At 34.6% G+C, this 13,599-nt stretch overlaps 1 protein-coding gene across 12 annotated transcripts in view; it reads right to left on the reverse strand.

Annotated features, from left to right (window-relative positions):
- PPP3CA (protein phosphatase 3 catalytic subunit alpha) overlaps positions 1-13,599 on the reverse strand; it is a 331,315-nt gene that overhangs the window by 64,682 nt on the left and 253,034 nt on the right. For all 12 annotated transcript variants that reach the window (XM_074040210.1, XM_015450692.4, XM_074040211.1 and 9 more), the window contains 3 exons: positions 12,382-12,493; positions 11,141-11,286; positions 6,562-6,701 (listed from right to left, as the gene is read on the reverse strand). In XM_074040210.1, coding sequence (XP_073896311.1) covers positions 6,562-6,701; positions 11,141-11,286; positions 12,382-12,493 — 398 coding nt within the window. The remainder of the gene's footprint in view (positions 1-6,561; positions 6,702-11,140; positions 11,287-12,381; positions 12,494-13,599) is intronic.

Genomic DNA, 13,599 nt, shown 5'->3' on the forward strand with positions numbered 1-13,599 from the left:
CTGTATCCACTGTGTTCCTATATGTATCTAATATATCACTTATCATGTTGTAGTGTAAATTATGTTTATACTTCTGTGCTCCAGCAATAGTGAATGCCTTAGGAGAGGAACGCTGCTTTTTCATTTGCATTTTCATATCTTAAACGCTTAGCTGCAGTCTGTCAGCTTACTGGAGCTTACGCTCAATTGCTGAAGTAGCCTCAATAGGGTCAGTCAAGCAGGTGAGGGATGCAAAGGGTTTCTTTCCTTCCTCCCTCAGTGCTTTCGCGAAGCAGAGGCAGGCAGCCTGCAATGCCCTGCCAATACACAGGGAGGAAGCCACAATTTCTTTGGTGTCCTTGTCCTCTTCCAGATCCAGTAGTAGGGAAGACCCTGCCCAACTGTTCAACTACCCCTCTGTCTCTTGGGGCCTGGGAATGGGTACTTAGTCCCAGGGTGTCCTGGGGCTACCTGGATGCTGTCAGACCTACCTTTTCCTAGGACTTGCTGTGTTTCTTTTTTGCCCCAGGGTTCTTGATCTAATTTCATTTTTTCCCAGTGGGGATCAAGTCCTAAGGGGCCAACTCTTCCTGCCAGAACTTTTCCACATTTAAGTTCAGAAGTGGCGAGCAATTTTTATTTAAGGCAAACTTTTTAGTGAAGTAAAACATCTATACAGAAAAAGGCAAAAATCAACTTGATGACCTTTCACAAAGTCAACACCCCTGAAGCTGCACTCTGATCAAGACATAGAACATTACTGAACCCTAGAAACTCCTCATGTCTCTCTTACTGTCACCTCCTCTCTACGGGGGACCGCTATCCTGGCCTATAGCATAACAGATTCGTTTTCTTTGATGTTGAACTCATATTTTAATGGAATCTTACAGTATATATGGGTCACTATCTGACTTCTTTCACTCGTCATTATACTTGGGATCTTCAAGCATGTTGTTATGTGCAGTTTTGGTTAGCTCATTCTCATTTGTTGTATTTAGTTGTATAAATATATTAGAATTTATTATTCATTCTACTAAATGGATATCTGAGTTTTCATTTCTTGGCTGTTATGATTAATCTTGCACATGTCTTTTGATGCATTTATAGACACATTTCTAAAGGATATAAAATAGGAGTAGAATAGCTTGGTAATATGAATGTTCAGTTTTAACAGACAATGAAGCAGCTAATGTAATTTGGGAGTAGAGGTGAAGTAAGATCAGGTGACCTTCTCTGCAGAATTCCCAGTGTTGCTTCCCATCATACTCTCATGATGCTGCTTTCCCCGCCTGCAAAAATATTCCCCAGTGACTCTGGTTGGATATGGTCCACTAATCCTTTAAAACTCAGGCTGGCTAATGCCTTCATCATGAATAGTCCCTTGAACTAATCCATTCCCTTCTGGGGTTAGGACTTCTAAGACACTCACTCAGATTGTCTCTGTCTCTCTCTCCCACTACCCCCCAACCTGTGTGTGTGTGTGTGTGTGTGTGTGTGTATGTGTGTGTATGTGAGAGAGAGAGAGAGATAGCCTGCACATTTATAATGGTGGCACTATTCACTTTGCATTTTACTTGTCTGTTTCTGCTTCGTGGTCTCTGCTGCTAGACTGTCATTTTCTTGAAGGCAGGGACTCAGCATGTATAAAACTCAGTAGAGAGAATATACTACAGTAAATGCTCAGCTAATGTGTGCCAAATAATTGAATGAGTGGAAAAATTCTCAGAAAAGATACCCATGAATGGACCAGTATGAATTGGGCAGAGGAGAGAGGGAGGATACTAATGAAACTGGAAGCAGAGAGCTCAGGTGTGATTTCAATAGACTAAAAATAAAGGTCTTGAACCCACAGTGGGAAAGAGGAAAGGCAGCATGGTTAGGATGCTTGTGCTATTATAAAGATGTGATGACTGGTGGTGATTTTCAAAAAAAAAAAAAAAAAAAAAAAAGCAAAGACACCTGCTAGTCTGTATGGCTGGGAGAATGAACAGTAAACAAAAAACAAACAAAAAACAGGAGGAATTTTCAGTGGGGATTAAGCAAGTGGGAAAGTAAATAAGCCCTTTCAGGCAAGGTGAGTTTAGGTTAAGGTGAAAATGGAATCCCTAGATAAGAAGTTCCAGCAGACAACTAGTCATACAGGAATTGAGCTCAGGAAAGAAAAAGAGATGAAGGGGGCTAGACATAGATTCAGGAACTGGCCATAGAGTTTACAGTTTACAGTGAATCTAGGGAATCGGGTGTAGGTGTGGTTCCTAGAGGAAAGTGGGAAGAAAAAAATGTCAAAAGCAGAAGGAAGACAAAAAAAAAGCAGCAGGAAGAAGCAGGGATCACCCTGGTAAGTCAGAGGAGAATCAGGATATGTAAACAAGGAGGAACCAGAGGATTTCAAGACGGAAGGGGCTGATAAGAGTGTGAACCACTGCAGAGAAGCTGGGCGGTGTGAGAAGAGAAGGCTGCTGATTTGTGATTAAGGAACCAGTAGTGATTTGAGTGAGTTGCCACCTGCAGCTTCCAAAACACTTCAAAATCACTGTCAAGACACCCCTAAAATTTCAGAGTTTAGAAGAGCTTTAGGACGTCTAATTTAACTCACTCATTTTGAAGCAAGGTAAACCCAGGATACAAAGCTTATATGATTAATCCAAGGCAGAAATACAGATTGATAACCTAAACACCAAATCCAGCTGCCAGTTTTCATTGGTCTACATGAAATGAAAATTTGTCATGATCCTCACTAATCTCCAGAATCTAACACTTGGCCTGCTCCAAGTATCTCAATTATCTGCCTGAACATTATAGGTGTTATTTGAGTGTGCAAACTCTGGTCTAAGATTCTAAAAATAATGGTAGCATCGGGGCAAAATCATAGTTCTTATGGATTCTTTCCTCTCTGTCACATTGCCTACCTAATATAACTCAAGAACAGTGTTAAATTCTGACTGATGCATTTTTCTGCATAACTTTATTTTATTTAAATAATGGCCCAGAACACATGTTAGATAGTGGATACGGTGACACAGCAAAGTAAACATGCAAACTACACATACAAATCTTAAATAAAACTGAGAGTAGTAAATCAAAATACCTGCCAATAACTCAAACTGGTAATTGCCACTAAGGTTCTCTACCTATTTCATGGCTTGCTTGTGCCCACCTAGATCCACTTTATAAACCATAATCCCAGAGGATGCCTTCTACTTTCAAGATGGCACTAAAGACAAAAGGACCAAAAAGCTGTAGGAGAATGAGAGACATTTTTCTCCTCCTTAGATAAAACATAATCCAGACTGCTTTGACATTAGTTAGTCTATATATAGGCCACAGATTTAGATATTCAGCTATTTACATAATCTGTACTTGCTATGGCTAAAAATCATTTATTAGGAATGTTTAATGAGACAAGTGAAATAATCATAATGTTGAAAACAAAAGTGAAAATGTTTAATTCTCTAATTATCCTCTATTATTAAAGATGGTAGACTTTATTCTAAATATATAACATTATGTAAGTTCAGTATGGGACTCTGCTTAGAATATGATTTGAACAGCTGACACAAAAACTAATAGAATGCTATACTATTATTAATGTAACAGGACTTAATATCAAAATCAAGAGTTTGAATTTTGTTTGATACTATGTTAATGAAGTATAACTCAGTGATATCAAACAGGTAATTTAAACATCTAGGTTATAATTAGAAAGTTAACACTAGCTTTGGAAAACTGAACACATAACTTTGATGTACTTTAACAATGCCAACTTTTCACTATAAGTTTAAACATCTTTAATAAAAGATTACTCCCAAATTAATTACTGAAAATAAATTTTAGTCTTTTCAGAAATATTATACCATGTGTCTTCAATTCAGCCAAAATGGATTCATTAAACCAAATTTCCAAAATATAGAAGTGAACCATAAATTTTTTAAATAAATATACTTAGAACAAACCTCTCTGTTAATATTCATATAAAGAAAACTATACTTTGAAAGACGCTTTATAGTGCACAAGATTTTCTATTCATGAACTTTAATTTCTCAATCATATCAACAGATAAAAACCTTTTTTTCCCCCCATGAGAAAAACTTAGTATATGGAACAAAATGTCCTACTACTAAATAGGCATCTGATCAACGTTCTATAGAAGGATATTTGCTTACTTGAGAGACAGACGATACACGGCTGGATGTATTTTACAGAATTCTTCCAGGCTTGCCATTAGCTTAGCTGCCAGGGCTGGAACTGAGCATTAACTTCAGGGAACACCAGGTTAGGTTTTTTTTTTGGTTGTTTTTTTTGTTTTTGTTTTTGTTTTTGTTGTTGTTTTTGTTTTTTTCTGAGACGGAGTCTCGCTCTGTCGCCCAGGCTGGAGTGCAGTGGCACAATCTTGGCTCACTGCAAGCTCCGCCTCCCGGGTTTACGCCATTCTCCTGCCTCAGCCTCCCAAGAAGCTAGGACTACAGGCGCCCGCCACCACGCCCTGCTCTGTTTTTTAAATTTTTAGTAGAGACGGGGTTTCACTACTGAGATCATCCTGTTAGACAGGATGGTCTCGATCTCCTGAACTCGTGATCCGCCCCACTTGGCCTCCCAAAGTGCTGGGATTACAGGCGTGAGCCATCGCGCCCGGCCCAGGTGAGGGTTTTAAGTATCTAATAAGAAGAAGAAGAAAAAGAAGAGGAACAAGAACAAGAAGAAGAAAAAGAAGAGGAGGAAGAGGGAGGAGAAGAAGAGGAAGAAGTATTCTAAAATTTAAAATTCTAAACTTCTTCATAACCTCTTTTCTCTTTCACTCTTGCAACGTTCACATAAGCTGTATGTATAATGATAAGAGACTTCAGTGAAACAGGATGATCAGATCCAGAAGGATAAAACTGAGGTGACACGTCAGAAAGACAGTAGGGTCATGCAGCAACCTAATTGTGTTGCAGATTCCTTTCTGAAGTGATATAAAATGTCATGTAATGGGTAAATCCCTAGCGATTTGTAAATGTAAAAATTATTATAAAAATATTTTCTACTTGGTTTGTCAAAGTCCTAAAGATAAATATACTACGGCTCCTATATACTGTAAAGCTGCTCATTTTAATTTATCCAGGAAGCCTGATAAACAAATGTAACAATGAATTAAATATGATTCAATTAACCAATGTAAAGTTGTTTTTCTGATTCAAGTTATAGAAACTGGTAAAACTTTTAAATGTGATTACATAATTGAATTTTAAAAAATCAAGGCTGGTGTTAGATTTTTTTGGAACAGTGTTTTGTTATGTTTTGTTTTGTTTTTTAACACTTTTAAGTTCTGGAGTACATTTGCAGAATGTGCAAGTTTGTTACATAGGTATACATGTCCCCTGGTTGTTTGCTGCACCCATCAAGCAATCATCTACATTAGATATTTTTTCCTAACGCTATCCCTTCCCCAGTTCCCTGCCCCATGACACGCCCTGGTGTACGATGTTCCCTCCCTGTGCCCATATGTTCTCATTGTTCAACTCCCACTTATGAGAATATGTGGTGTTTGGTTTTCTGTTCTTGTGTTAGTTTGCTGCACTGGGGCAAAATCATAGTTCTTATGGATCCAGCTTCACCCATATCCCTGCAAAGGACATGAACACATCCTTTTTAATGAATGCATAGTATTCCATGGTGTATATGTGCCACATTTTCTTTATCCAGTCTATCGCTGATGGGAATTTGGGTTGGTTCCAAGTCTTCGCTGTTGTAAATAGTGCTGCAATAAACATACATGTACATGTGTCTTTATAGTAGAATGATATATAATCCTTTGGGTATATACCCAGTTATGGGATTGCTGGATCAAATGGTATTTCTGATTCTAGATCCTTGAGGAATTGCCACACTGTCTTGCACAATGGTTGAAATAATTTACACTCCCACAAACAGTGTAAAAGCGTTCCTATTTCTCCACATCCTCTCCAGCATCTGTTGTTTCCTGACTTTTTAATGATCACCATTCTAACTGACATGAGACGGTATCTCATTGTGGTTTTGATTTGCATTTCTTTAATGACCAGGGATGATGAGCATTTTTTCATTGTTTGTTGACCACATAAATGTCTTCTTTTTAGAAAGAAACTACCACACTAATTAGTGAGTGACCATCAACATCGAGGCAAGATCCTCCACTAGCAAAAAGATTATGACTAGCTGAAGGCTCTGATGATCATCAGCATTGTTTAGCAATGAAGTATTTTCTGATTAAGGTATGTAGATTTTTTTTATACAATGCTATTGTACACTTAATAGACTACAGTATAGTGTAAACACAACTTCTATATGCACTGAGAAACCAAAAAAATAATGACTTGCTTTATTGTAATATTTGCTTTATTGCGGTGGTCTAGAATCAAATCCTTAACATCCCCAACGTACACCTGTATATGTATACATACATATATTTCCCATTTACTTATTCACTTATTTATGTTTTCATTTTATAAATGCTAGTGAGCCTTCCATTTCTATTAAAGAAGTTATACAAACATTATAAATAAATTGAGAAATCCTAGCATTATGATGCAAACGTGTTCCAGATAGCAAGCTCTCTATTCTCACCTGTAGAAGTACGAACACCCCCTGACTGTGTTGTGAGTGAAATGTTCCTGAGTCTTCTCATTTCCAAAATCTTCCAGGGGGTCTGACCACAGGATATCACACATAGGTCCATATGCAGGTGGTTCTTTGAATCGGTCTAACTAAGAAAAATAGAAGACAGAGAGCAAAATACTAATCTTTGGAAACTTAGAATTCCGACAATATAAGAAACAAGCACTATGCAGAACCCATCCTCTTCTCACCAGCTACAGTTCAGAGTGAAATGTCCTCTACCTCTCTCTTCCTGTCCTTCTTCCTACTCGTTTTCCTATCCTTCATCTCTCTCTCCAATTTTCTTTCCAGCTTCCTTCTGATGAGATCATTTAGTATCCATCTTCGTCTAACCCTTTACCTCCCTCTTGACTCTATTATCTCTAGATTTAGCAGTTTCTCGTTTCTCCTATTCTACATTTTATCCTTCTCTCCTTACTTACTTTATCCAAGTGTTTTTGTCACTACCAGTTATTGTAACTCCACCTCTGTTTCATTTATTGAGAAAAGGCTTTTACTTTTTTGGGGGAAATTCCTATTACTGCCTCGATTAAACTATGATTTAGAAGTTTGGATGGGAAACAACTAGTTTTCATGCTTATGTTATATATACTTTTTATATTTAAGAACATGATTTTGAGAAAAGATGGCTTTTACTTTAAAAGTAGCCACTTGCTATATGATATTTTGGATATTACTTCATTATGGGCTATCTAGGTTTCTAATGATAAACTACAAGCCTACTGTAGTGGATCTTAGTGTGTACAAATATGAGTAATAATAAGCAGTAAAATAAACTCAACTTTAGCTGGTCAGTCTTCAGTTCACAGTTCTAAGCTTTATAATTTTACCTGAAGCCTTCATATGAAATCCATTTTCCAGCTATACATGTTTAGTGAAGTCACATTTCAATTTTAAAAGGTGCATTTAGAAGGCATATTAGAAATATCATCACTCGAAATAACATATCATGATCAATTTTAAACACTTCATCCTGATTAAACTGCAATTAAAGGATCTTTGGTGAATCAGCAGATATTATAAAGCTTCTTGAATAAAAGCATACAATAGCTATGAAAATCTATTAAGAATTGATATTCTTCATATTAATATTTTAAAACAATCCAATAAAGACAAGTGAACATATTTTGCTGACAACTAATCAAATTGTCTAATTTTTTTTTTCTGGGACATACAAGATGTAAGTAATGGTTTTGCTGCACACTACTTTTTATTAGTATCTACAGAGAATGAGGCAATATTTTACATTTTCAACACCCAATGAAAAACTTCAGTAAAACAAGACTCTATATTTCAACCTATGTTAGCCAAAAATATTCATTGCAAACTTAAATTTAAGAGATTTAAACAATTTATGCTTTTGGAACAATACATTTAAGAAAAATAAAACTTGTGTCTAAAAATATAGAACTTCTTTCTAAAAAACAAGAACTTATTAAGGGTAGGACAGTAGAGGAGGTGGAAAGTTTCTGATTAATATGAATCCCCAACTAAAGGTTTGGAAAGCTACCAGAATATAACATTTATTCTGGAAAAAGTATACAGTGCATTAAAAAAGTTAATATCATTGACAGGAAAAATAAACAAATAAAAAAAACTTGGATTGATATATAGCAAGACAAAAACCTAAAAATCATTTTCTGGCCATGTGCAGAGCTTAATGATATGTATGAAAATTGAATATAATATTTAAAATATCCAAGGAAGTAATTCCTAGGGATATTAGGTGATATTTTTTTAAAAATCTACTTAATTTAGGATGTGAAGTTTATTTTTTTTTTAAAAGTCCATCAGATTACAGAAGAATGAGCTGATTACATTCATACATAAAGAAAGAAATTTTTTTTTTTTTTTGAGATGGGAGTCTCCCTCTGTCACCCAGGCTTGAGTCCAGTGGCACGATCTCTGCTCACTGCAACCTCCACCTTCCAGGTTCAAGAAAGTCTCCTGCCTCAGTTTCCTGAGTAGCTGGGATTACAGGCATGAGCCACCAAGCCAAGCTAATTTTTGTATTTTTAGTAGAGATGGGGTTTCAACATGTTGGTCAAGCTGATCTTGAACTCCTGACCTCATGATCCACCCGCCTCGGCCTCCCAAAGTGCTGGGATTACAGGCGTGAGGCACTGCGCCTGGCCCAGAAAGAAACAATTTTATACTGAACCAGCATCATATCTCTACTGTACTTCAAAGAGAGAGCAAAGACCAATGCTCTATGCTCTAGAGAAGTGTGAAAGTGTCTTACAAAAATGGACACAAAGACACAGAGCAGGAAATAAGGTTTATTTAAAATTAAAAGCATGCATTTTCTTTCCAACAGGAAAATATATACATTATTTTTATACTTGAACACTTGAACCTCAATGACAGGAAGAACTTGAATGTTTTATTTTACCTAAAAATAGTTTGTCTCTAAAAACTAATGAACTCTAAAAGAATATTGAGTTCATGGTAATAGAGACTCATGGTATGTAAATAAATTCATAATTTACTAAAGTATTTCCTCAAAACTATGAGTTTCATGAACAAAAGTATTAAAGAAACACTACAAATGAGAGCTATATGAAAATGGTTATTCATTTTATAGTAGAGGTTTACAACCTTTTTGCTGGTGATTGTGTCTTAAACAAAATAGTCCAATAGCACTATCCTTTCTATTTACTCTCTACAGTACAAAACTCTATTCAGTTCTGTTCAAATAATGAAAACACTATTTTGAGCAAAGTTTTCACTAATTCCCCTTTTAAAGAGGACACTTAGGAAGTTTCTCATCTTCCATCCGAGGCCATGAAATCTGATCAAGGCAAGAGAATAAAACGTAAATGCATGTCTTTCATGCCCATCATTTGCTAACAGAAACTACTACACTTATTTGTAATTTGACCTTTTTCATTTTCCAAACCTATTTCAGTAAGTGGTTATCAGGTTAATATGATACATGGATACATGAATAGATAAAATATTTGCTTTACTTCTCCACTGAACACAATGGGAAAATACTGTTTACTAATTTAATAGCTTATGGCAGCTGATAGAATTAACTTGTAAATGTTGTTCAGCATATAGACTTCTCAGACTTAGCAATCAAGTTTCCAAACTCAGAAGAAATGGAAAAAAACAATTAAATGGGAATCAATCAAACAAGTGACAGCAAGGGAGTCTTTGTATGAATGGCCCTAATGATAACCAAGATCTAGAATTTGAACTGTGCCCATGGTTATTCTTAGTGAACCTAAACTTAAGAAATAAATTCTGTACACATTGAGATTAGTGCATCACTTATTTGAAGCCAAAGACTACCTATAATACATTAGGCTTAAATATATACTGAGTAGCACGTATCTTTAGAACAAATCTCAGCAAAATTCTAAACTTTACAGTTCAAATACAGTAATTTAGAACAATGTGACCAATTTATTCTTGCTAAAATTACTGGTGAGAATAATAATAAAAAGGTAGAATTATTTCCACCCCTCTATTCTATGGGATAAGTACAAGCATATTTTCTTAGGTCTCTAAAAGTAGAGGAAAGAAGATAAATATAGTTTTCAACTGTTTATAATTCCTCCAGAAAAAATTTGATTTAGACTTCCTAGGCAGAAAGCTTAATGGTGGGCACAAATTTTCAATAACATGTTATAAATATTAATGTGAAGAAATGATCATACTTTAAAATAATTCCAAGTAATATTATTTTAAAATGAGCTAAGAAAACATTTACATCGCTTTCTCTCTTTGGCCCAATTTTGGCACCAAGAAAAATACACTGAGATTTTTTATTACTCTCTATTTTTTCCCTTACATCATTGCAATCATCAGAGTTAGAAACATAACCAAAGAAATAAAAGATTGTCTATTGTACCACATAAAACTATCCCATGTTATTAGATTTATTTAAGAAAGAGACATAATCCACTTCCACATTCAATGTAACTCATCTTTTTGCTGATTTAAAAAACTGTTAATAGCCAATGCGAAACTGGAGTACTTCTTAAAAACTTCCTACAAATACTTCTTAAAAAGTACAGTTTTTCACCTATCCACTCAATAAAATTAATAGAATATTATCATTGTCCTTGTTAGATTGCTACTTAAAAGTTTCAAGTTGTAACAAATACTAGATTTTTAAAAAACCATAAAATGAACATAGTTTAACGGTTATGTTACAATATTTTCCCAAGGGCAAAGCAACATTTCTAGCATAATACATCATGACTATACAATGATTTGTTTGAAAAAAGCCAAATGGAAATGATAAGGCATATTTTTTTAGAGGTCAAATATTTTATATTTCCAGAGACACATGTCAGATGGTAAGACCAACTCTGAGGCTGAAGAGATAAAAACTTTTCCAAGTATAAATATATCTTCCTTTCTAGATAAAAATTTAACACAAAGGAGAGATTCATGACCACTTTAAATCATTTTAACTCAAAAGGAAAAAGTTAGTGATAAAGACAGGATAATTAATGTCTTCTATTTTTTACTGTAGCGCACAAAATGATTAGACTGGGAAAATAACAAAACTTACTTTTCTGATATCATCTAAGGTGTTAATCTCTGGAGACAAGCCACCATGTACACACAGGAACTGTTGGTTCATCAGGGCAGCCAAGGGAAGGCAGTCAAAGGCATCCATACAGGCGTCATATACGCGTTCTGAATACTTTATTTTACCTTTTAGAAGTGATTAAAAAAAATACTTATGATTTATAAGCAGGATAATTTCACTTAAATAGTTTCGGTTTTTTAAGAAGTTTTCTTGCCAGGACCATATTATTAACATAAAGGCACATACTGCAAAATTCCAAAATATAATTAAGATGTTTTGAAAGTAACATATTAATCTTTTATATCTAGCATTTCCTGTTTTTGTCATTCATTCATATTTTATAATTTTCATAACTTTTTGTATAGCAAGAGAATTTTTATATACATTCTGGCTATTTATATGCAGATGTCTCACCAAAAAAATGTAACTGAACAACTGGAAGACCAATAGAAAAACAGCCATAAAGCTGCTTGATATTCCTTAATGATTTTGTAGAAAAGCAGATGGCAAGACATTTTCTAAAGCTGCTTCTATCTCACTGCACATTGCTTTTCCCATGACTTACATCTAATGTTTGAAGAGGATAAGTCTTTATGCTCCACTGAATATAGGACTAAATGAAAGAGAAAAATATTGATATGTATAGAGAGATTCCCTGCTCTTCCATTTAATTGTATTTATATATAAAACAAAAATGTAAGATTTTATACCTTTGTAAGATTCAGCGAATAGTAAGAAAAATTGTAAGGGGGAAAAAGAAATTGAAAAAAGCACTCCACACTCCTACTGTCTATGTCTAAAGAATGACATCATCTTCAGTTTTATAAGATTCACTAGAAGCTAGTATTTATTTATTGGGTCCAAAACAGAGGCATAGGTTGAATTTGCCCTCCATTTGCGTTTCTTGAGTAATGCGAGATTAATGGGTAGAATTAGTGTTCCAAACAGTAGTATCCCTAAATCATTTGTTTCTTAGGATAAATTATATCAAATTTTAATTCAAATTTTTCAATCACTTTATAAAGAAGTTCTAATTTAAAAAGAAATTCTGAATTCTCATAAATGTCCATGGTTTGAAAGAAATATAGGATAAGATCAAAAAGTGTCACTTTAAGTTTTTGACTTTTAGGCAATGGATTATATTGTATGTATCTTAGTACTGATTAAAATTACTGTTTAGCGTATATAGTGTTAAAGAAAGGAGACTGAAGTATACTTACATTCTTGTTTAAATGTGAAATACTCTGTTAGATGTCTACATTCATGATTTCCACGAAGTAAAAACAGTGTTTTGGGGTAAAGAATTTTCAAGGCCCACAAATACAGCACACACTGGGAAAAGTAAAAATCATATGAAAATAAATATTTTTCCTTAATACCTATGTATTTCATTGCTCACATATCATAAAGACATGAATAAAATGTATTACCATGACCAAAAGTCCCCCAAAAGGCTGGACCTTGGTAGAGAAGATACTGACAATCAAACAGGAAACATTACTTTGGTAAAAAGCCAGGTCCATCTACACCTAAAACATACATACACACACTGAAGATCATATACCACAAGAAAACAATGGATTACATATAGTCAACAGAAGGAGAATTATGTGGCCTGAGGAGATCGGGAGTAAAAAAAAAAAAAAAAAAAAAAAAAAGGAAGAGGAAGAAACTTAACTAAAATATACTAGAAATAAAAATATGCTGGTGTAAAAGGATGAGAAGAAATACTGGTATATGTAGTGAGATTCCCTGACCACCTTCAGTTTAATCAAATATATACATAAATCAAAAACTTAAGATTTATATACCAAAGACACTGACAGAAAAGACAAGATGTTGGGAGAGAAGGAGGCAGGGAGCTAGAGATGAGGAAAAGTAATAGAAAATAGAGATGCAGTTCAAGTTAGGCTGAGCTTGTCAGTGCTTTGCCTCCTCATTTGGTCGTACTTTATCTTTTCAATCCTTCCATTTCTGTTACCTGATTTTTAAAAATAATTAGCTTTATAAAGAGAAGTCACTTTATTTTACTTATTAATCATTAATCATATTGTGCCAAAAGCTATGGGATACACTTCATATACCTTAAGACTCTCAACTTAGTTACTTGGGCATTGCAGTCTGTAAAAATGATGGTCAATTATGCATTCACCAAGTTGGGAATACATCTACATTTGACACAGTCTTCCTGGAATGAGCATTAAGTCAACTGAAATACTCAAGTATTAACATCAGTAATTTGTTATCATCAACTGACATTTGTTAAGAATCCATAGGCAACAGAAAACCATGCTTTGAAAAGCAAGTATGCTCTTTTATCCTCATAAAACCTGCATTCCCAAAGTGAAGCTAAGAAGATACAAAAACTACAAAAATATTGAGACAAGTCTAATTCTGGTTACTAAAATCTGAAACTAAAATCAGTGAGATTTATACAT

Source organism: Macaca fascicularis, chromosome 5 (assembly GCF_037993035.2).
Source record: "Macaca fascicularis isolate 582-1 chromosome 5, T2T-MFA8v1.1".
Lineage (NCBI taxonomy): Eukaryota > Metazoa > Chordata > Mammalia > Primates > Cercopithecidae > Macaca > Macaca fascicularis.